This window comes from Agelaius tricolor, unplaced genomic scaffold (genome assembly GCF_023055355.1).
Source record: "Agelaius tricolor isolate 1412-34295 unplaced genomic scaffold, bAgeTri1.0.p SCAF_36, whole genome shotgun sequence".
Taxonomy (NCBI): Eukaryota; Metazoa; Chordata; class Aves; order Passeriformes; family Icteridae; genus Agelaius; species Agelaius tricolor.
The window spans coordinates 1,951,653-1,975,281 of record NW_027269296.1 but is presented as its reverse complement, the minus strand read 5'-3'; the positions used below and the strand labels follow the sequence as shown (position 1 = coordinate 1,975,281).

General features: G+C 44.7%; 1 protein-coding gene across 2 annotated transcripts; it reads right to left on the bottom strand.

Annotated features, from left to right (window-relative positions):
- Positions 1–1,879: 1,879 nt before the first annotated feature.
- PTP4A2 (protein tyrosine phosphatase 4A2) lies at positions 1,880–21,422 on the bottom strand. Of its 2 annotated transcripts, none has more exons than XM_071453513.1 (6): positions 21,233–21,420; positions 12,609–13,338; positions 10,972–11,064; positions 4,652–4,782; positions 3,030–3,104; positions 1,880–2,404 (listed from the first exon to the last, which is right to left on the bottom strand). In XM_071453513.1, the coding sequence occupies exons 2-6, from the start codon at positions 12,702–12,704 to the stop codon at positions 2,296–2,298; spliced, it is 504 nt and encodes a 167-aa protein (XP_071309614.1). In that variant the 5' UTR covers positions 12,705–13,338; positions 21,233–21,420; the 3' UTR covers positions 1,880–2,295. The 2 variants fall into 2 exon arrangements, with proteins under 2 accessions (XP_071309614.1, XP_071309615.1); XM_071453514.1 differs by lacking the exon at positions 1,880–2,404 and adding an exon at positions 2,677–2,749 and having other exon boundaries at positions 21,233–21,422.
- Positions 21,423–23,629: the final 2,207 nt, after the last annotated feature.

Sequence of the window (23,629 nt, the reverse complement as noted above, 5' to 3'; positions counted from 1 at the left end):
ATTTTCTGTGTTCTGGAAAGGCTCCTGCAGGAGTTTGGGAAAAGGGGAAATCCTGAGAAAGGGAGGATGAGGAAGGGATGGGGATGAAATCTCACTTGCTGCAGGTACAACCCAAAAAACCCAAATTTCAAAATATCCTGAGGGAACAGGGCCCAAAACCTGGATCCAAACCCTTCTAAAACTGGGTATTATGGGGAAAAATACTGATATTATGGAAAAAAATGTGGATATTGTGGAAAATTACCCAGGAGAACATGCAAGATCCCATCTGGGGCAACCAAAATGAAAAATGGGTCTGGCAGGAGCAGCCTGGCCAAAATTGCTCCTCAAATCCTTCCATTTGTTCCCCAGCAGCCCCACACAAAGATCTCCAAAAATCCAAATTTTTAGGGTTTGCTGATAGAGGGTGACAGGATTTTGGGGTGGAAATTGGGATTCTCCCTCCCAAAAACCCCAATAAAAAAGAATCAGAGGCTCAGCTGAGAAAATTCCCCCTCACACCAAGTGAGGCCTTCCCTCGAAATCCCAACTTCCTGTGCTCAGCAAGGTGGATCCAAACCCTTCTAAAACTGGGTATTATGGGGGAAAATATTGATATTATGGAAAAAAAATGTGGATATTATGGAAAATTACCAGGACAAGGTACTCAAAGTAACTCCTGGGGCAACCAAAATGAAAAATGGGTCTGGCAGGAGCAGCCTGGCCAAAATTGCTCCTCAAATCCTTCCATTTGTTCCCCGGCAGCCCCACAAAAAGATCTCCAGAAATCCAAATTTTTAGGGTGTTCTGATGAAGGGTGACAGGATTTAGGGTGGAAATTGGGATTCTCCCTCCCAAAAACCCCAATAAAAAAGAATCAGAGGCTCAGCTGAGAAAATTCCCCCTCACACCAAGTGAGGCCTTCCCTCGAAATCCCAACTTCCTGTGCTCAGCAAGGTGGATCCAAACCCTTCTAAAACTGGGTATTATGGGGAAAAATATTGATATTATGGGGAAAAATATTGATATTATGGAAAAAAAATCTGGATATTGTGGAAATTTACACAGGAGAAGGTACTCAAGGTAACCCCTGGGGCAGCCAAAATTAAAATTGGGTCTGGCAGGAGCAGCCTGGCCAAAATTGCTCCTCAAATCCTTCCATTTGTTCCCTGGCAGCCCCACAAAAAGATCTCCAAAAATCCAAATTTTTAGGGTGTGCTGATGAAGGGTGACAGGATTTAGGGTGGAAATTGGGATTCTCCCTCCCAAAAACCCCAATAAAAAAGAATCAGAGGCTCAGCTGAGAAAATTCCCCCTCACACCAAGTGAGGCCTTCCCTCGAAATCCCAATTTCCTGTGCTCAGCAAGGCCGGGCATGTGGACAGCAGCAAAAAAAAATTAAAATAAAAAAGCCTTTTCCATCTTTCTGACAGAGAAATTAATTTTAAACCCTTGTTTGAATCGCCCCTCAGTCGCCCAGGACATTTTGGAACATCAGTCTTGTGTGCCAGGATGGATTTTCAGTCTCAAATTAACATTTCAGCCGAATTCTTTGGGAAAAATCAGAGTGACACACACAGAGGATCACACACACACTCCCACAAAAAAACAGATTCACCACAGGGTTTAGGCAGTGAGGGTCCTGTTCAAGCCCCCCAGGAGTCAGAATTCCATGGAAAACATCCCCCCAAATCCCTGGGATGTGCCCAAAAAAGGGGCTTAAGGCTGTCAGGCTGTTCCCAGCCAGCTCCTCCTCGTGTCCCTGGTTAAAAACAAAATAAAATTTCCTTTTTTTAAAGAGTTTAAAAAGGAATTCACATCTCAGGAATTCACATTCCCGGCTGGGGGTGCTTTTCTCACCTCGAGAAAATCCTTTCTGCACAAGGCAATGCTCTGCTGCTTTTCCTTAGACATAAAGTTGACTTTATTTCTTTTCTTAAAAAGTTAAAAATACAGAAGGTTCAGAAACTGCTTTTCTCCTTGCAGGTTGCAGCTTAAGGAGAAAACAATCCTTCACTGAAATGTTTCTCTTAATTGGCTTTTTTATTATTATTATAATTATTATTATATATTTTTCTAATTTTGGGGTTTTTTTTCCTCTCAATCATCATCACCCTTTTTTTTTTTTTTAAGGACAGAGGTTCAGGAGCACTGACTCCACCACTAATTTAATGACATTTTTTTTCCTTTTTTTTTTTTTTTCTTTTTTTTTTTTTGATTCCAGATTCACATTTCCAGGTGCCAAGAGTCCAGAGAAGAGCCCCCCGCTCACTTCTGCCTTCCTTTTGAGATCAACATTTTGGTTTTTGTGTTTATTTATTGAACACAGCAGTGACCGTTGGCATCTTTGAAGCGTAATCTCATCTTGGGCCGGTATTTCTCCAGATAAAGCAGCTGTTTGGAATTGAAAGCTCCCCTCCTTTTCCTAAAAAATAAAAACCACAAAAAAGGTGGATATCAATGGGAAAAAAAGCATTTTTTTGCTCACTTCAGGCAGATTAGTTTTAATTTAAATTAATATTTTAAGAATGTTTTTATATTTAATAATATTCAAAATATATTAAATAATAATTATTGAAAGCTCTCCTTCTTTTCCTAATAAAAAACCCACACAAAAAAGTGGATATCAATGGGAAAAATCCACCTTTATGCTCACTTCAGGCAGATTGGTTTTAATTTAAATTAATTCATATTTTAAGAATGTTTTTATACTTAACAATATTCAAAATAGATGAAATAATAAATATTATTGAAAGCTCCCCTCCTTTTCCTATAAAAAACACAAAAAAGTGGATATCAATGGGAAAAATACACCTTTAGGCAGATTTTTACCTCATTTGCACTCACTTCAGGCAGATTTTCACCTCACAAAATTCAAGATATTTGAGCTTTTTCTTCACATTTAAACGCAAATTTTAACAAGATATTATTTATTTTAGGATAAATCTCATAAAAAAACCCAAATCTCTTCCTTAACAGGTTCAGGCAGGTCAAAAACCACAGAATAAAAGATCCCTGGAGAAGGAAAAAAAAAGAGAATTTTCACTTACTGCCTTATAAACTGAACTGCATCCTCATACTTCATTCCACATTCAATGAGAGCAAGCGCGACCAGAACGGGAGCCCTGCAGGAAAAAAAATCAATATTTAAGGGAGAAGCACAGAAATAATAAATGGAATCCTTCACATCTCATCCAATTGCTCTCCCCAAACAAGCAGCTGAAGGGTTTTTTCCCTCAGCATTTCCTACAGAAAGGTGTTTTGCCCGATGTAAAATGACTTTTTTTGGAAGGGATTCTGCTTGCAAAGGAAATAAAAATCAATAGCAGCTCTTTAGTGGTTGGGGTATGAGAATAATTCTGGGGTTTTATCTCCCTTTAACCTCATTTTCTGGTTTTTGACATCTCCTGAATGCTTTTGAGTGTGGAGTGAGCTGTGCAGACACTGAGCTATGGCTTTAGAGATATTTATGTATTTTTCTTTTTTAACTAATTCTCTCAAGGAGCAGGGAGATGTAGAATTTTCTGCTTTGGGATCTTCATTTCAGAAGTCAGTTAAGGGTAAAAAAAATGGGGTTTTAACACCCAAGAATCCCAAAATACATTGAATTTTCTCCACCCCACAATGCAAGGGGCATCTCTAAGGGTGGTGTAAAGAAGAATTAAAGAGGTGCCAGAAATGGGCCAGGTCCTGTGGCTAAAATGAGAAAATTCAGGAGGAATAACCCCCACTATTACCCTGCATCTGAATAAATACAATTATTCATTCTCCAAGGGTGAATTTGATCAATTCACAACACTTTGAAATCACTGAATTCATGATTAGCACAAGTGTCCCCCAAAGTTCTTAATCAATTATGAAATGAATCAATTAATTCATATCATGTATGAATATAATACACTGTATGCATATAATAATTTATTATTTACATTGAAATTAATGAATTAATACTTTAAAGCTGCATGAAGTCCCTGCTGCTTTCATGACACAAATTTGATGTTGGTTTAAATTATTTGGGAGAAAACTGAGAAGCTGGGGTTTGTTGAACACCTTCCTGCCAAATTAAGGAAGCTTATTATTGCATTTATTAAATTAATTATTTAATATAACTAAATAACTAGTTGATCCACGATTAATAATTCTATTAAATTATCAATATAAACGTATTCATAATTACATTAATTTAGTATTCAAATTTACCATTTAATATAATTAATTAATCTACTAATAGTTATTACATTAATTATATTCATTTATTGATATAAAATTATTGATAATTATATTAATTTAGTATATAAATTTATTATTTTATCTAATTAAATAATTATTTTATTTGCTATTATTATATTAATTCTACTGACTAATACAAAATTGTTAATAATTATGGTAGTTCAGTATTTAAATTTATTAATAAACTCAATACAAAATTATTTATTTTAACTAATAAATTTAATCTAATTAAATAGTTAATTTACTAATAATTATTAAATTAATTATATTGATTAATGACTAGACAAATGCTAATAATATAATAATTTCGCATTTAAATTTATTATTTAATACAATCAAATAAGAACAATAAATAACAATACGTCGAATCTTGAAATAAATAACAATTCACGAATATTTTCATTAAATTCGTTATTATTTCAGCCAATTCCAGGGCACTGACCTTCCCAGCCCTGCCACACAGTGAACGGCCACGCAGCACCCGGGCTCCTCCCGAAATTTGGTTTTCAAAAGGTTCAGCCAATCCTCCACGATCTGGCTGGGGGGCGGTGCTCCATCATCAAAGGGCCAGTCCTGAGGGGAAAAAATCCTTTAAACCCACAGCCTGCAGCAGGGACAGAAATCCTACATTTAGCAAAAAAAAACAAACAAAAAAAAGGATAATAAAGATAATTTTTGGGGTTTTTTTTCTGGCGGCACAGGAGTTTGCAGGTCGATAAAATGCAACGTTAGATGTTTATCAACCATTTAATTGCACTTGGCACTGCAGCCCCACCTGAACTCCTGTGCAATAAAGAATTTTTAAGAGAAATCCCTGCCCTTGAAATGCCATTTTATGAAAAAAAAAAAAGGTGAAAATCAATGGGTGTTTTCAGATAAACACGGGGAGAGAGAAGAACTCTGCAGAGCTCTGCTGGTGGCTGAAAATCCCATTCATGCTCCAGGCTCTGAGGGGGTGAAGCTGCTCCTAAAAATTCCCAATTCCAGAGGAGCAGCTCCCTCCAGGAATTCAGGGAGTTCCCAAACACCTGGGTGTTTTCAATTTGAAAAGAAACCCAAAAAAACCCCACTTTTATGAGGAGAAAGGTGCTCAAATAATGGCAGTTTCAATTTGAAAAAAAACCCAAAAAACCCCCACTTTTATGAGGAGAAAGGTGCTCAAACAATGGCAGTTTCAATTTGAAAAGAAACCCAAAAAAACCCCACTTTTATGAGGAGAAAGGTGCTCAAATAATGGCAGTTTCAATTTGAAAAAAAAACCAAAAAACCCCACTTTGATGAGGAGAAAGGTGCTCAAATAATGGCAGTTTCAATTTGAAAAAAAAACAAACAAAAAACCCCACTTTTATGAGGAGAAAGGTGCTCAAACAATGGCAGTTTCAATTTGAAAAAAAACCCAAAAAACCCCACTTTTATGAGGAGAAAGGTGCTCAAATAATGGCAGTTTCAATTTGAAAAAAAAACCAAAAAACCCCACTTTTATGAGGAGAAAGGTGCTCAAATAATGGCAGAAATTCACATTTTTTGCTGTTGAAGGGGCAGCCCCCATTAAATCCAGGCTATATTTACTATCAATAATCAAAAATTGGTATTTTTTTTGCCATGGAAGCAGCTTTCATTTTTCCTCACCCAACTTTCCTGGAATTTGTACCTCACATCTTTCCTTTCAGGCCCAAGCACAATATCCCATAGTTTATAATTTTCTTGGATGTAGGGAGTGCTGGAGAAAGGATGTAAAGGGAATCAAAACAGTATTCAGTAATTATAAAATAGTATTTAGTAATTATTTAGCACTTTTCTTTAGGTGGTTGTGATGTATTTTAGCAGCAAAACTCATGGCAGGGTCCTGGATTATTCCACAACCAATGAAAATGGATGGAAATTGTTTTAAAAAGAGCCCTCTCCCCTCTTTAGGACTAAAATTCTCTTTCCTGGAGCACTTTAAGAAGAAGTTTTGATGAAATAAAATTCTCTAAAAGCTGGAAACAGCACAAACCACCAGAGTTTTCATTCTGAGATGCACTCAGCACTTCCTGAAGAGCAAACACAGCTCAGAAATGTGTTGTTAAAAAAAAACCCCAAAAATACCAAAATAATTTTATATGGGATTAATTCACCGAACTTGAAGAGTGCAGAGAAACCCTTTGTTAAAGTCCTTGGAAAATTAAAAATATCTGGGACAACACAGCAAAGGGAAAGGCCACAGGAATAAAACTACAAATCAAAAATTTGTTCTTTTTCCTAATAAAAGGTTTTTATGGGATTTTCCAGCCAATCCCACAGTGCTGCTGGGTTATTTCAGGTCTGTGGCACCCCCTGTCCCAGCAAGAGAGGCACAGACAGCAGGATGCTGCTTCTGAAAGAGGATTTTCTGTGTTTAATTAAAATTAACTCCTTTCTTTCCTATCCACACAACTCCTGGGCTGGCCTGCATCAATCCCAGCACTGATAAAACACACAGGGACAAAATAATTCTGGCATCAGGGATGGAGTTACAACAAAGTTTTGCAGGGATTTTTTATTTTTCTTGTTCTGAGCTCTGCCACCTCTGGGTTTCGGTTGGACAGGAAAAAAAAAGCAAATTCTGAGGTGCACAGTGATTAAAAACCAGGATTGCACAAAGGGGGAGAGGCAGGAAAGGGATTTATCATTTTTTGCCTTTTTTTTGGAATGGCACAACAGCTCCAGGAATGGCCACACAGGTGGTGAAGTGACAGAACTTGGAGGTGATAAAGAAGATTTTCTTCAAAAATAGCGGATTTAGGAGCCCCAAGGAATTTCCACCTCCCTGTGCCAGCCTGGTGGTGGCTCTTGGGGGCACAGAGGGGAAAAAAAGCTGATCCAATAAATGAAAGAGTGAGAAAAAGACAAAGAAATATCCCTTGGATCATGGAGATGAACAAAGACATCTCTGGAAACCAAAAAGTGCCAAAAATCCCCTCAGAAAAAAATAAAAATACTGAAGATGAACAAAGCCACCACAGGCCCCTCTGGAAACCAAAAAGTGCCAAAAATCACCTCAGAAAAAAGAAATACTGAAGATGAACAAAGCCACCTGTGGAAACCAGAAAGTGCCAAAAATCACCTCAGAAAAAAGAAAATATTGAAGATGAACAAAGCCACCTGTGGAAACCAGAAAGTGCCAAAAATCACCTCAGAAAAAATAAATTGAAGATGAACAAAGCCAGCACAGCCCTTCTGGAAGGCAAAAAGTACCAAAAATCCTTTCAGAAAAAAATAAAAATACTGAAGATGAACAAAGCCACCTGTGGAAGCCAAAAATTGCCAAAAATCCCCTCAGAAAAAAGAAATACTGAAGATGAACAAAGTCACCCGTGGAAGCCAAAAAGTGCCAAAAATCACCTCAGAAAAAATAAATTGAAGATGAACAAAGCCACCACAGCCCTTCTGAAAGGCAAAAAGTGCCAAAAATCCCCTCAGAAAAAGAAAATATTGAAGATGAACAAAGCCACCACAGGCCCCTCTGAAAACCAAAAATTGCCAAAAATCACCTCAGAAAAAAGAAAATATTGAAGATGAACAAAGCCACCACAGCCCCTCTGGAAGCCAAAAATCCTCAGAAAAAAAAAAAATTAAAAAAATTTTAAAAATTCCTGGTTTTCCTGATTTTGTGCTCCTGAATTTTTGTGCAGCCCAAGGAATGAAATCCATCCCTGCAGGGAATTGCAGCCCAGCCCCAGGAACAGCTCCTTCCCTATTTCTGCCATCTGTAAAAAACCCAAAACTCTGGAGCCACCACATTTTACCCATGACCCACTCCCAGGTTTGCCAAAACATTTCCATTTTCAGGGGTTTCACCACATTTGTGACCTCGGCAGCGCTAAAATAGCCATTAAATGGTGCTAAAAGAGGCGCTAATCTTGCCCCAGGCTGTGTTTTTAACGCTGAATGTTATTTTTCACAGGCAAATATTAGCTGGAAATAGCGAGGTGTTATTTTCTCAGCCGGGGGTCACTCAATCCCATTGCAGAGCAGCAAGAGGACTCTGGCTGGAAAATAAAAAGCAGGAATTCATGGGGAAAAGGAGCTGGATTTATCTCCCTTCTGGAGCAGTGTCCCGAGGCTTTTTAGGATGAAATATCTCCGAACAAAGAGATTTTGCTCTCCACACCAGGGCAGAGCTGCAGCAAATCCCATTCCCAGTTTTTGCTTTTTGGGTTTTTTTTTTTAGCAAAGCTGCCTCAAAGAGCAGCTTTCAGTTCAAAATTGAGTTTTAAAGCTTCCTGAGAAGCAAAAAAAACTTGAATTATTTTAGAAATACAAACGCCAAGGCCTGGAGAAGGTGGGAATTCCATCCCATGGCTGCCCTGGGAGGAATTTCCCCTCTGGAACAGGAATTCTCTCCCCCAAGCCCCAGCTTAACTCAGGGCTCAGAGGGATTCCACAGCACAAATTTAATTTAATTTAATCCTCCCAGTGCCCTCTGGAAGGAGGAAAAACACAATTCCAGAGGGCAGCCCTGCAAGGAGGGACTTTTCCAACCACGTGGCTGCCTGGCACTGGAATAAAAGCTCAGCAGGGCTGGGAGCCAGCAAATCTGACTGACCTGCACGTGGAATTTTCACTGATATGCCACAAGAAAATCATTTTCTCCTCATGGAAAACTGCAGGAGTTTTTCCATGGTTTTGAGGTTTATTTTCTGCATGGAAAACTGCAGGAGTTTTCCTGTGGAAGCCGCAAACCCTGACTGACCTGGATGTGGAATTTGATATTCCAGGATAAAAATCTTGTTCTCCATGGAAAAAAAAAATTTTTTTCTCCTCATGGAAAACTGCAGGAGTTTTGCCACAAAACCTGACTGACCTGCATATGGAATTTTTACTGATATGCCAGGATAAAAATTTTTTTTCTCCTCATGGAAAACTGCATGAATTTTCCTGTGGAAGCCACAAACTCTGACTGACCTGCACGTGGAATTTTCATTGATATGCCACAATAAATTTTTTTTCTCCTCATGGAAAACTTCATTTTTCCTGTAGAAGCCAAGAAACCTGACTGATCTGCACATGGAATTTTCATTGATAAGCCACAATAAATTTTTTTTCTCCTCATGGAAAACTGCAGGAGTTTTCCCGTGGAAGCCAAGAAACTTGACTGACCTGGATGCAAAATTTTCATTTATAAGCCACAATAATTTTATTTTTCCCTCATGGAAAACTGCAGGAGTTTTCCTGTGCAAGCCACAAACTCTGACTGACCTGCACGTGGAATTTTCATTGATATGCCACAATAAATTTTTTTTCTCCTCATGGAAAACTGCATTTTTCCTGTAGAAGCCAAGAAACCTGACTGATCTGCACATGGAATTTTCATTGATATGCCACAATAAAATTTTTTTCTCCTCATGGAAAACTGCAGGAGTTTCCCTGTGGAAGCCACAAACCCTGACTGACCTGCATGTGGAATTTTCACTGATAAGCCAGGATAAAATTTTCTTCTCCTCATGGAAAATGCATTTTTCCTGTGGAAGCCAAGAAACCTGACTGACCTGGATGCAAAATTTTCATTGATAAGCCACAATAATTTTATTTTTCCCTCATGGCAAACTGCAGGAGTTTTCCTGCAGCTGAGTCACGCAAAGCTGCAGGAAGGCTGAGGTGCAATTTCTGCCCTCACACCACCAGGCTGTTATTACTCACTCCAACAAAATCAACTGATTTTATCAGTTACTCTAATAATTCCCAAGTATTGCTTGGAAAAACACTGCTGGAAGCTCGGGGTGAGCACACACCTCTTAAAAAAACCTCCCTGGCTCAGCCAGACACCATTGCACAATGGCAATGGGAGAAATTCCCATTCCCAGCAGGAATTCCACCTGCTGAGCTCCACTCAGGGCTCAGGAGGGGATTTGGGGAGGAATTCTTCCCTCTGAGAGTGAGGAGGGGTTTTTGGGATGGATTTCCCAGAGAATTTGTGGCTGCCCCAGAGGTTTTTGGGGTGGATTTCCCAGAGAATCTGTGGCTGCTCCAAGAGAATTCAAGGCCAGCTCGGATTAATCTGGATATTGGGAATGTCCTCCTGGCCATGGTGTGGATGAATTTTAAGGGTTTCCAACCCAAAACATTCCAGGATTCCAGGGTTCCCTCCTGCCACAGAGATTTGTGGCAATTCAGGGCTCAGGAAGGGATTTTGGGAGGAATTCTTCCCTCTGAGGGTGAGGAGGGGTTTTTGGGATGGATTTCCCAGAGAATTTGTGGCTGCTCCAGGGGTTTTTGGGATGGATTTCCCAGAGAATTTGTGGCTGATCCAGGAGTGTCCAAGGCCAGGTTGGATTAATCTGGATATTGATCCACACCTGGCCATGGTGTGGATGAATTTTAAGGGTTTCCAACCCAAAACATTCCAGGATTCCATGGTTCCCTCCTGCCACAGAGATTTGTGGCAATTTGTCACCCACAGGCTCAAAAGTGGCACTTTCTGTAACAGCGAGGAGAGGGAATTTTATCCAACAGCAAAGCCAAAAAATGCTGTGGGGACAGAGACAAGAATCAAACCAAGCTTCAACCACAGGGCTGAGCACCAAATATCACCAAAATAATCCCTAAAAAAAAAAACCCACACAAAATATCTCAACAAATCCAAAAACCACACAAAAATCCATTGAGATTTTTTAAACCCACCTTTACCTGGTGCTAAATTTTGTTTTTGGCCATGCTGGACCATCCCCAAGCACTGAAGGGATCCCCACAAGTTCTAGAGATGAAAATTCCTATTTTTAGCCAGTTTTAAAGGCAACTCACTAGAACTTGGATTCCTTCTTTCTCGATTGGAGCTTGATCATAAGTGGCATCACAAACTCGCACCAAGGTTGTCACCCCGTACTTCTTCAGCTCCTGGAAGAGAAATGAAACACCTGAGCACTGAATAATGAAGAAATCTCTCTTTTTATCAGCTCTAAAAATCAACATTTTCCACACTTTTTAGGGCACTGCATGTGGAAGGAGCAAAGGGATAAAATTTGTGAGGAAATTCAAAAGGGACAGAAAAAATGTTTCTAAAGGGGGGAAAAATTAGAATTTTTATAAGAGGAAAATTGCAATTAGAAGAGTACTAAAATAGCTGCTTAAATGCTCCATGCAGCTTCTCCTCCTCTTTAAATAGAAGCCTGGGACTGTTTGCTTCAGCCAGTGTTGACATTTGGAGGAACAGAACACACACCCCACCATGGCCCAGCTTCCTGGTAATGCACTAAAAACAGCACCCGGTGCCAGATAAAGAACCAGAGCATCAAACAAAAGCTGCTCCAGCTCACTCTGAAGGCACAAAAATCAGAATTTCTGCTGCTGTTTGGGGCTGAATTGCACCTCAGAATTAGCAGGAATATGCATTGCAGGGAGTGCTGAAAAAGGGAGGAAATTCTAAATGAAAATTCGAAATAAAAATTCTCAATAATTGGGGTGTTAGAATCCTAGATTATGAGAATTTTAAAATTCCTGTGCTCAAAGGCACAGACCCACAGGGGAACACTGCACTTGACCTAAAGTCATAGAACAAACTAATTAATTTGTTCTAAAATTAATTGATAATACAAGTGTGCAATATCACAAAGTAAAAAAACTTAAAGATTTTAGAATATCAAAATAAATACGAAGCAAAATAGAAGTTTTAAGGTAGGAGCAAGTTGCTCTTCTTTACCTTCTTTTTCCTTCTTCTTCACAGATTTAAGTGATGTTTTGTAATTAGACAAGTCCACATTACAAGCTTCAAAAAATCAATTATTGAGTTAAAAGAAAACAATAATCTAAGTATCCTTTCTTAATTAGACACTGGAGTTAAACAACTCATCCTGTGAACCCAAACTTAATTTGTATTTCATTTTCTGAGGGAGGAGAAAGCTCAGCTCCAACTCTTAACTCAGCAATGGTTGACTTATTTATTAAAAATTGCTTAATTTTCTCCTTTATTTTCATTGCTAAATGAAAAAGAATATCTAGAGTCACAAAATCAAAATATTTTTATCATGGGGTGGTTTGGATGGGGATCCAGTTCCACTCCTTTGTTTGGGGACACCAACTTGGCCTGGGACATTTCCAGGGATCCTCTGGGAATTCCATCCCAGCCCCTCCCAGGCAGGAATTCCCTGTACTTTTAACCTAAATTTTTCTGTTTGGACCCATTCTTTTGTCCAAGGATACATTGATGGAAAGGGGGATGTGTTTGCATCCCAAAATTGAAGCTGAGAAATGCAGAAATTCACCAAAAAAAAACCCAAAAACCCCAAACCTACCACAGTGAATTCTGTTCTCATACTGTGAGGAGAATGTGAGCAAAAAAGACAAAAATCCCCTTAAATTTCCTTGCAGGGGTGAGGAAGGGCAGGTGAGCAGATTCCTGGCCAGGAATTGGGAGGGATTTGGGAATTTTTGGGACTCCTTACCTCGATGAACTTGCTGAGGGTTGCATTGGTGGGGTTGTGAGTGATCAGGAAACGCAGATTTTCGTAAGTAATTTCCACGGGGGCTGGACGGTTCATAATGGCAAAAAAATGGTGTGAGGGGCCAAAAAAAACCCAAAAAAAACCAACCCAAAAATAATAATAATAAAAAAAAAAATCAAAATAAAAGGGGGGAAATAAAACAAAACAAAAAATAAATCAATGACCTTGGAAACGTTTCACAGCAGAAAACATCAAAAAGAGCACTAAAATGCCTGGGATTGATCAGAGCTTGCTTTGATGGGTTTGTTCCTCAATTTTTGCTCCTAGGAAAAGCAGGTTTGCTTCCAAATCCTCAGCTGCTGGCAGGGCTGGTGTCCTTCAGGCTCCCAAAATTCCCAGAGCAGAGCACAGGCAGGGCAGCCTGGCCTGCATGGAGGCACTGGTGAGGTGAGGGCAGGGCTTTGTCTCCACTTGGTTCTTCCCTGGGCCAGGAGAAATCCCATAAATCTGAGCCAGGTCCCGGAGTCTTGGAGGGGAAAAAAAAAAAAGGGGGAAAAAAAAAAAAAAAAACCCAACAAAAAAAATGGGAATTTTTGTGTGGCAGCACAAAGAGGTTGGGGAGCCCCCTGTGAGCTCACTTGGCAGCCAGGGTGCTGTGCTGGGCCTGGCAGAATTCTGCCCTGACGCTCAGAATCGCCATAAATGTGCCAAGGATCCTCCAACAGAACACCTGGAATGGGGGAAAAACACAGGGAAAAGGGTTGGAGGGGGCTGGGACCAGAATGATCCCACCCCTGAGACAGTGAAATTAAAATTGTCATTAAAAAACACAAAGAAATGAAAGTGCGGATAGGCCTAATTATAAATATTGTGAATAAAATTAAAATAATCATTTTTTAAAAACCCAAATAAATGAAAGTCCAGATAGGTTGAATTCTAAATATTGTGAATAAAATTATCATTAATAAAATCCAAGTCCTGATAGATATAATTCTAAATATTGTGAATAAAATTAAAATTATCATTAAAAAAACCCCAAATAAATGAAAGTCCAGATAGGTCTAATTCTAAATATTGTGAATAAAATTATCATTACAAAATAAAATTGAAGTCCTGATAGATATCATTATAAATCTTGTGAATATTCTGTTGGGATTTGTTGGTAATTCCTGCTCCTGGAATGGGGGAAAACACAGGAAAAAGGGTTGGAGGGTGCTGGGACCAGAATGATCCCCACCCCTGAGAAAGTGAAATTAAAATTATCATTAAAAAAACACAAATAAATGAAAGTGCGGATAGGCCTAATGCTAAATATTGTGAATAAAATTATCATTAAAAAAAATCAAAGTCCTGATAGATATAATTATAAATATTGTGAATAAAATTAAAATAATCATTTGTTAAAACCCCAAGTAAATGAAAGTCCGGATAGGTCTAATCATAAATATTGTGAATAAACTCAAATTAAAATAATTATTTAAAAAGCCCCTGGGGCTGGAGGCAGCTCCTGCTGGTGCCATGGGGGAATTCTGATCAATGCAGGTGTGATCTGATCAATGCAGCTGTGATCTGATCAATCCTGGTGTGATCTGATCAATCCTGATCAATCCTGGTGTGACCTGATCAATCCTGGTGTGATCTGATCAATGCAGGTGTGACCTGATCAATGCAGCTGTGATCTGATCAATGCAGGTGTGATCTGATCAATCCTGGTGTGACCTGATCAGTCCTGGTGTGATCTGATCAATCCAGCTGTTATCTGATCAATCCTGGTCCCACCTGATCAATCCTGGTGCCCCCTGCCCCATCCAGGTGCCGCCCATGCAGGTGGGAGGGAATTTGGGATTTTGGGATTTTGGGATTTTTTGAGCTGAACACAGGCTCAGATCCCTCCCCTCACACCCAGCCTGATCCGAGGTAAACCTGAGAGGAATTCCTTCTTAAATGGGCAAAACTGAGCTGAAAAAACCTCTGGGAAGGGCAGGCATTAAACAGCATAAATTAATTAATCAAGGTAACAACTGATCAGGAGAGAAATGAATTCCTGCCTTGACAGGAGCTGGAGATGGCTGGGAGTGAAATCCCAACCACCCAGAACCCCCAGCTCAGGATTCCTAAACCTGAGACTGCAGCTGAGCCAGGGGAAAGGAAACCCAAGGAACGACAACGTGAGGAATTCCCAGCTCCAGCAGAGGAGAGAGGGGGAGAGGAGCAGCCCAGAGCAGCTGCAGCCTGCAGGGATTCAGAACAGGATCCCCTGGAAAGGGCACCGGGATCCCCTGGAAAGGGCAGCGGGGCACAGGATGCACAGCAGGGCTGCTAATCTGTCACTGAATGGAAAGGATCCTTGGGAGGGCTCAGGCAACCCCAAACCAGTCTGTTCCTCTAAGGGAGGATGGGAAATCCCAAACCATTCTGTTCCTGTAAGGGAGAATGGGCAACCCCAAACCAGTCTGTTCCCCTAAGGGAGAATGGGCAACCCCAAACCATTCTGTTCCTGTAAGGGAGAATGGGCAACCCCAAACCATTCTGTTCCCCTAAGGGAGAATGGGCAATCCCAAATAATTTTGTTCCTCTGAGGGCCTCAGGCAATTCCAAATCATTCTTTTCCCCTAAGGGAGAATGAGCAATCCCAAATCATTCTTTTCCCCTAAGGGAGGATGGGCAATCCCAAATCATTCTGTTCCTGTAAGGGAGGATGGGCAATCCCAAATAATTTTGTTCCTCTAAGGGAGGATGAACAACCCCAAACCATTCTGTTCCTGTAAGGGAGAATGGGCAACCCCAAACCATTCTGTTCCCCTAAGGGAGAATGGGCAACCCCAAACCATTCTGTTCCCCTAAGGGCCTCAGGCAATCCCAAACCATTCTGTTCCCCTAAGGGCCTCAGGCAATCCCAAACCATTCTGTTCCCCTGAGGGAGGATCCCCGTTGAATCCATGAGCTGCTGGATCTCCCTTTTCCCTGGAATCTCTGGAATTTCCACAGTGAAATCAGCACCACAAACGGATCCCATCAGATTTCCATCCTGCCTCAGGATTTTGGCTTTTCCTGCCACTCTGCCCATGCCAGGTTTTACTTCCCCTTCCTGAAAATTCCCCTCTCCATCCCTACACACTGCCAAAATATTTCACCTGCAACGTTTTCTATGTGAAACAAACCAGAGAGGTCTCCAAAAGGAGCCTTCAAACGTAAACCACAAATCAGCCAAGAAGCAAAAAAAAAAAAAATTTAATTCTAAAATATCCTCTCTAGGAGAAAAAAAAAAAACAAAACTGGAATTAAATGGTTCTGGATGAACTCCTGGCTGAAGGAAGCTTGCTCAGACTGACACGTGCCTGGAGAGGGGTGAGGTCAAAAAATCTTCACTGTTCCACCCTGTCCACCCCCGCGGGCGGCTGCAGCTCCCTCCCAGTCCCTCCCAGTCCCTCCCAGTTCGGGGCTGACTCACTCGTTTCCTCTGCAGATACGATACGGATCTGCCCCAGCAGGAACAAGAAAGCCTCAAAGGAGCCTCGAGTGACAGTGACACGTCAGGAAATGGTGACAATTGTCACCTGCCCAAGGGGGGACACAGGCCTGAGGCAAAGCTGCCAAAGCTGGGCCAGTGCCTGACTGGGAATGGATGGGAAAATCACCCTGGGAACACTGGGAATACTGGGAATACTGGGAACACTGGGAATCGCTGGACACTGCCAGGGTCTCCCAGGAAAGTGCTTCATGCTCTTCTCTGTCAGTGCTGCTCTGAGACTGGGATTATTCTTTAAAAAACAACACCTTCCCCACCCATCTCTTAATACCATGTTTGAATGGTATTTGCATTCCATACCCAAAAAGTTGAAAGTTGCTAAAAGTGTTTGAAGTCGAAGTTGTTTAAAGTGTTTGAAGTTAAAAGCAAAAGGCTCTGCTAAAAAAATAATAAAATAAAAAATTAAAACTTGAGCTACAATCCTGTTTAAGGCACGGAATTACATTCAAGTGAAATCAAAAATTACTTGCAGCAATTTGTTTGCAACATCAATAAGTGTGGACACGAATCTGCCCCAGCAGGAACAAGAAAGCCTCAAAGAAGCCTCGAGTGACAGTGACACGTCAGGAAATGGTGACAATTGTCACCTGCACAAAGGGGAGGACACAGGCCTGAGGCAAAGGAGTGCCTGACTGGGAATGGATGGGAAAATCACCCTGGGAACACTGGGAATCGCTGGACACTGCCAGGGTCTCCCAGGAAAGTGCTTCATGCTCTTCCCTGTCAGTGCTGCTCTGAGACTGGGATTATTCTTTAAAAAACAACACCTTCCCCACCCATCTCTGAAGTTTTTAAAGTTGAAAGTTGCTAAAAGTGTTTGAAGTCAAAGTTGTTTAAAGCGTTTGAAGTCAAAAGCAAAAGGCTCTGCTAAAAAGAATTAAAACTCGAGCTACAATCCTGTTTAAGGCACGGAACTACATTCAAGTGAAATCAAAACTTACTTGCAGCGATTTGTTTGCAACATCAATAAGTCCTTCCTAAAAGTCAGGAGGCTGAGCTGTCTAAGCTGGGCTTTGAAAACAAGGCCCTGCCTGATCAAGAGCTCAGCCTAAACGTTCTCCCAGCAAATATCAAACCCAGCAGCAAGAGCCCATTAACGAGTGCAGCAGGACTTGAAAGCCGCTCCAGAAATCGCCCAGAAGCTGCAGAGCTGAGTCACTCGCACCCTGCTCATCTCCCTCATTCGAGTTTCCACGCCGCTCTGCCCGGCTTTGGAGCCGAGCAGTTAAAGTTAAAGCAGGCTCAGAGCCGAGCCTGGGGCTCACTGATAAATGTCAGGGCCCTCCACAAAGTCCCGATTGTTCCCAGGCCCGGCCCAGCCTCAGGGGCACAGCTCGGTTTGCAGCGAGAGCTGAACTCTCTGAAGAGAAACAAGGGGCAACAAAAAAGCTACAAGTAACAGTGGAGCCAACCTGGAGAGCTCCGAGGGCTGGGAAAGGACATTTCACACCCCCCGAGCCGCCCACAATCAGCACAAAGCTGTGAGATGATCCCAGGCATCTCACTCGGAAGGCATTTGATATTTCTTATTTAAGAGGTGCCCCAAAAAGAGCGAGCTCCAGGGCACGGGGCTCAATTCCAAGGTTCTCATGAGCTGCCAGAGGAACCCAGAGGCACCCAGAGCAGGAAAACCCCACAGCCTGGACACCCTTCCCTTCCTGCCCCGCTGCAGCCCCAGAAATGGCACCCCCGGGCTTGAACACAATAAACCCTTCACCCTTTACAGAGGCTTCCCTTTCCCACCTCCCAAAAAAACCCAATCCCCAGCTTTTATCAAACTTGTTCCCCATCCACACAGGAATCACGAACCCTGAAAATGGGGTTTAACCTCCCAAAACGCACAGCCCACAAACAGAACCTGGAACCGCAGCGCGGCTCAGGTAGATTCGGGCACCTCCAGGTGACCCCAGCGGCCTCGGGAACCAATTCCAGAGCTTCTCTGGGAATTCCATCCCACAGGAAATTCTTTCCCACCTCCAAACCCACTCTCTCTCAGTGGTTTTTTTTTTGGGATGGGAAAGGGAAGCCTCGAGGTGATCTGTAAAGGGTGAAGGGGTTGTTTTTTGTGTGTTTAGGGCTGGAAAAATGTTCAGGACTGTGAAAAATGCATGTATTTTATGATTGGTTTTTCACAAATATTCAAGTGAATATTAGATGTGTTGTGTTAGAAAGTGATGCTGTATTCATTCTCTTAAGTAGTGTGTTAAATATAGTTTTGGGTTATAAAAATTGTTAAAATAGAAGCGGTGCTGTGTAGGATACTCTTTTTAAAATGAAAGGACTTGCACCAGATAGCAGCCACAGGACACCTGAATCTTTCAGAGAAAAAGAATTTATTGCCCTCTTATCAGAAGAAACGAAATTCTTCCCATCTCAAAGGCGCTGTCAGGATTCAGAGGAAGAAGCTGACAGTGCCCAGACAGAATCCTGTGTTTGAATGGAATTTCTGCACCATGGATGAGGTGTATGAATATGCAACAGGCTGGTGCTTTTAAGGGTTAATCCTCTGTTAACGTGGGGCCTTTTTTGGGCTTGTGCTGCCCAGAAAAAGGTACCTGGACTGTCTGTAACTCTTTGTTTTTATTGTCTCATATTGTCCTAATTCAGTTTGTCCAAATTATTATTACTCTAATTATATCACTATTTTTATAACCATTTCATTACTATTAAACTTGTAAAAATTTGAAAAACAAGGGGTGCCATTTCTCAGGATGGAGGGGGCAGCAAAGGAAGGGTGTCCAGGACGGGGTGGTTTCCCCCTCATGCTGGCATTCCCTCTCATCCCGGAATTCCCTCTCATCCCGGAATTCCCTCTCATCCCCGAATTCCCTCTCATCCTGGCACTCCCTGCTTGCCCTGCACCCCCAGGGCTCCTTTCCCTGAACCCCCGGATCTGCTCCACAGGGAGCAGCCCTGGAATTGCAGAGGGGACAAAGTCCAGGCAGGAGCACCCTGAGCTCTGCCCTGCCCTGGGGAACAGGAGGATGCAGCTCTGCAGGGAATTCATTCTCTGGAGTTTATCACTTTGGCTTTTTTGGGTTTTTTTTTTAATTAAAAATCACAACTAGACCCCGAGTAAGACCCACATTCCTGGCTGTGCATCCTCACTCCTACCTTAACTCCAGCTGAGTTGATTAAATCCAAGTATTTCTACATGTTGAGTCATAAGGAGACAGAGTTTTCTGGCTGCTGCTAGTGGTGGGTTTCTCTTTATTTTTCTTTTTTTTTATTTAATTTTTTTTTCCCTCTCCTTTAAATCCTAACTGCAGTTCTGAGTCAGACCCTGCCTGGTTCATTCGGGGAGTTTCGAGGCGAGTTTCCATTTATACAGGAGCTTTTCAAAGCCAAATTTCTGCCTCCCCTCCTCCTCCTCCTCACCCCGAAACCAGCAGAGAGCACACACTGCCCCGGGAGAAAATGCAGATCGTGACTAATCACACCCAGGAACCATCATGAGACAGAAGGAAACCACTTCCAGCACTTCCCCACAGCCTCACCTGCCCTCCAAAGCCCCCAAATCCCCCAAGCTCAGCCCAAAGCACAGCCCCGAGCTGACACTGCCCAGAAATCCTCCCCTCCCTGACTCAGACCTTCCCGCAGGTCACTCTCCACTCTCGCAGGACTTTTCCCGAGGCGTTGCTTGTCCCAGGATCCATCGGCTCCATCCCCCCCTATCCCTTTTTTCCCCAGCCCCAAATCCCATAGGGCAGCCCTTTATCCAGACAAACCGGCCCCACAGCCCTGCCCCCATTCCCAGCCCAGGAAAACCACCACATCCTGGACACCCTTCCCTTCCTGCCCCCCTGCAGCCTCAGAAATGGCACCCCCCAAGCTTTGTCCAGCTCTAAACACACAAAAAAAACCCAAAAACCCTTCACCCTTTACAGAGCACCTCGAGGCTTCCCTTTCCCACCACCCCCCCCCAAAAAAAAAAATCCCCAGTTTTTATCAAACTTGTTCCTCATCCACATAGGAATCACTAACACCCCTCCCCTCAAAACACTGATGAAACTGTCCCCCCAACGCCAGATAGAAATAAAATAAAAACCAGGTAAAATCCCCCCAACACCAGGTGCAAAGTCCCCCTCAAAACCAGGTGCAACCCCCTCAAAAACCAGGTGCAAATTCCCCCCAAAACCAGGCGCAAATTCCCCCCAAAGTTAGGTACAACCCCCTCAAAAACCAGGTGCAAATTCCCCCCAAAACCAGGTGCAAATTCCCCCCAAAACCAGGTGCAACCCCCTCAAAAACCAGGTGCAAATTCTCCCCAAAACCAGGTGCAAATTCCCCCCAAAGTTAGGTACAACCCCCTCAAAAAACAGGTAAAAAATTCCCCCCAAAGCCACGTTAAGAACCCCAAAATTCATCCCTCCTGCAGCCTCCCTGTCCCCCCACTGTTTCAATCCCCCAGGAAATGCCCCCCATTTCCTGAACATCCCCCCCAAAACCGGCTGCAAGGGCGGGGGGGTGACACTTGGGGACCCCCACAAGGCTGGGGGTGGGCACTGAGCCCCTCACACCCCACAGGTGAGGAGGACCCCCCAAAGCAGCCCTGCAGGGAAATGGGACCCCCAAAGCTGCAGCTCAGGGCCACTGGGGACGCCCAGAGCAGCCCCCCAAGCTCAGGAGGGACCCCAAAGGTCTGAGCTGCCCCCAAAGCCCCTGCCCACACACAGGGAGCCCTCAAAGCGCCCCAAACAAACCCCACAGGCCGGGAATTTCCTCCGTAACAGGAAGGAGTCCCCGAAGCAGCCCCTGGACCCAGGCAGAGCCTCGTGGAGCCCCAAATCCCCCTCCACAAGGGCCCTTCAGCCCAGAGGGAACCTCCTGCACCCTCCAGCCCACCCCAAAGCAACGCCTCAGACTCCTGCAGCCCTAAAACCCTCCCAAACTGGCCCCCAGAGCACAAAACCCCTCCAAACCACCCACAAGGGCCTGAGGAGATTCTCCTGGCCAGAGAGGCCCCCTCTGAGCAGGGAATCCCCCCCAAACACACCCGGGATTCCCCCCCCCGTTCCCCAGCTCCCGGGGCGGCGCCTCCGGCCTCTCCCCGCTCCCCTCCGTTCCCCCCGAAGCCCCTGGGCTGCCCCCTCACCGTGGGCATTGAGCGGGCCGGGGGCCGGGCGGGGTCGGGCAGGGTCGCGGGCGGGCGGCGGGGCCCGTGACGGGGCTGGGGCTGCGCTGGGCCCGGTCCGGCCGGAGACACCGAGAGCCCGCGCGCCGCCACACGGCTCCTCGCGCACAGGCCGCGCCCCCCCCTCCCGCCCGCCGCCCCGTGGTACGGCCCGCCCCTCACACCCACGGCCGCCACAGTGGTACGGTCCGCCCCCACACGCCCCGGGGCAGCGCGCTGGGCGCGTCCATTCCAGGCCTGGAGTGGGGGGGGGGGGAGAATGGGGAATGGAGGGCTGCATGAGGAACTCGCAGCACTTTGGAGTGTCTGGAGGGCCTCCAGGGAAAGCGGAGGGGGATCCTTCATCACGAACTGCAGTGATAAGACAGGCAACAATAGAGGTTAGGTATTAGGAGGAAGTTCCTCTCTGTGAGCGTGGCGAGGCACTGGCACAGGGCGTGGAATGCCCCGAGCCTGGAATTATTCGCAGCCAGGTTAGATAATACCTTGAGCAACCCGCTCTAACAGGAGGTGCCCCCTCTCCACGCATCATCCTTCCATACCTCATAGCAACCCCCCCCTTATATCCCATGGTACAGGCCTCTCCCCCCCACTTTGGGCATTGGTATAGCCCGGGGCGGCTCGCCCTCCCTTGGTACATCCCGGACCCCCCCGCAGCCCTCCCACACTTGGACCGGCTCTCCGGCCGCACGTGCACACGGAGCCTTCCACGCCAGCATCCCCCCCCGCCAGCGCAGTGGTACAGCCCGCTCCTCCCCACTGCCGTCAGTGGTTCGGTCCTCTGGGGAGGGAGTTCCTACCGCTTCCGCTTCCCTCAGCCCGCGGCGGGACCGGGGCCGGGATTTGGGAACCGGTTCCTGGGTACAGAACACACGGGATGCGTCTAGCCCTGTCCCCCGTGGAAGCCCCGCGTCCCCCGGGAGCGCAGCCCGCGGTGGAATCGGTGATCCGTGGATCCGCTCCCGGCTGGAGCGCGGCGTTCCGTGCGTCAGAGCGTGGCTGGCCTCAGGGGACCCGAGGGGACACCCCTGCGGCGTGGCCAGGTGTGACAGTGCTTGTGCAACACCTGCTCCCGATCCCACCTGGAAAAGGGAGGCAGTTCCCGTCACAATCCTGTGCCAGAACCCGCTCAGAGCCAGCGGTGCCAGCTGGGGCCACCGAGTGCCACGTGGAGCCAGCGCGGTGTCCCCAACATCGGGTGACATCTCCTCACAGCGCAGGGAGAGGTGGATTAATAAAGATCCCTTGTTTCCTGCACGGGCTGGAGGAGATGTGTGATTTCCCCAATTATAAAAGTTGTTGTCTTCCCATTTCCCATGCCCTGACTGTGGAATTTTTAATAAATGGCTATGTTCTATACTAATTTAAGCAGCTGCAGAGCCTGGAATGTGTGCTAGTGAAGTGATGCCTCCACACACAATAATAGAAACCTCTGAAAAATAGACTTTTTGCATTTATAGAATCATGGAATACCTCAAGTTGGGAGGGACCCATAAGGGCCACCAAGTCCAACCCCTTGCCCAAACCCATTAGCGAAGAAACTCGAAGAATCATCCATGAAGGAGCAAAACTGAGGGTGAGAAAAAAGGAACCAGCAAACCTTTGTCACTCAAAATACACAGAGAAGCTGCTCAGTGCCACTTTGCTGGGTTTAATGGCTCTGCAAAGTTATAACTGGAGTCACATAAGCTCTGATAATCACAGGCATTGGGGCTCTTTTCTTTCCTCTTTCAGCACTGTGTGATAAGAGCAGCTTCGTCCTTCAGGGACACTGAGGGATTGTCCCCAGAGCGGGCTGTGCCCCACAGGACCGTGAGGGCAGGGAGGGAAGGCTCAGCTCCCACAGGGCACTGCTGGACCCTGGAGGCCGGGGAACACGCTGAGCCCTCGCAGCAGCACTACCCCTGTACCTCAGGGCAGCGCTGTGCCCCGGGCAGGCCAAATCTCGGTCCCCATGGCCCAATGCCGGCTCCCCCTCAGCCCCTTCCCGCGCCTCAGCGCCGCCGCCTGGCGGGAATGCGGAGTGCGCATGCGCGGCACGGCCGGGGTGCAGTGCGGGCAGAGCCGCGGGTTCGAGTCCTGCACTCGGCGGTTCGCGTGCGGCCACGGTTGGAATTCCGCCTGCTCTCCCCGTGCCATTGTCTGTTCTCTCGCAACTTTGATTTTATGATTCTATGGATAAATATTATATATATAAAGATAATAATTGTACTCTAGTACAGTTTTGGGTCCCTCAAAGGTTCGTGAAAGATCGAAGAGAATGCCTTGTGAGGAGCGGCTGGGGGAGCTGGGTTCAGTCTTAAGAGGAGGCTGAAGGGGAACCTCATTACTCTCCACAAGCACCTGCCAAAACCAGCT

What these genes read in the sequence shown, in the direction of transcription:
- PTP4A2 (XM_071453513.1), bottom strand. Translation starts at nt 12,704, where the DNA reads ATGAACCGTCCAGCCCCCGTGGAAATTACTTACGAAAATCTGCGTTTC. An exon ending in CCCTCAGCAAGTTCATCGAG is followed by an intron (nt 11,065 to 12,608) that starts GTAAGGAGTCCC and finishes TTTCTCTTCCAG; the next exon opens with GAGCTGAAGAAGTACGGGGT. An exon ending in TGTGTGGCAGGGCTGGGAAG is followed by an intron (nt 3,105 to 4,651) that starts GTCAGTGCCCTG and finishes TTTTTCCTGCAG; the next exon opens with GGCTCCCGTTCTGGTCGCGC.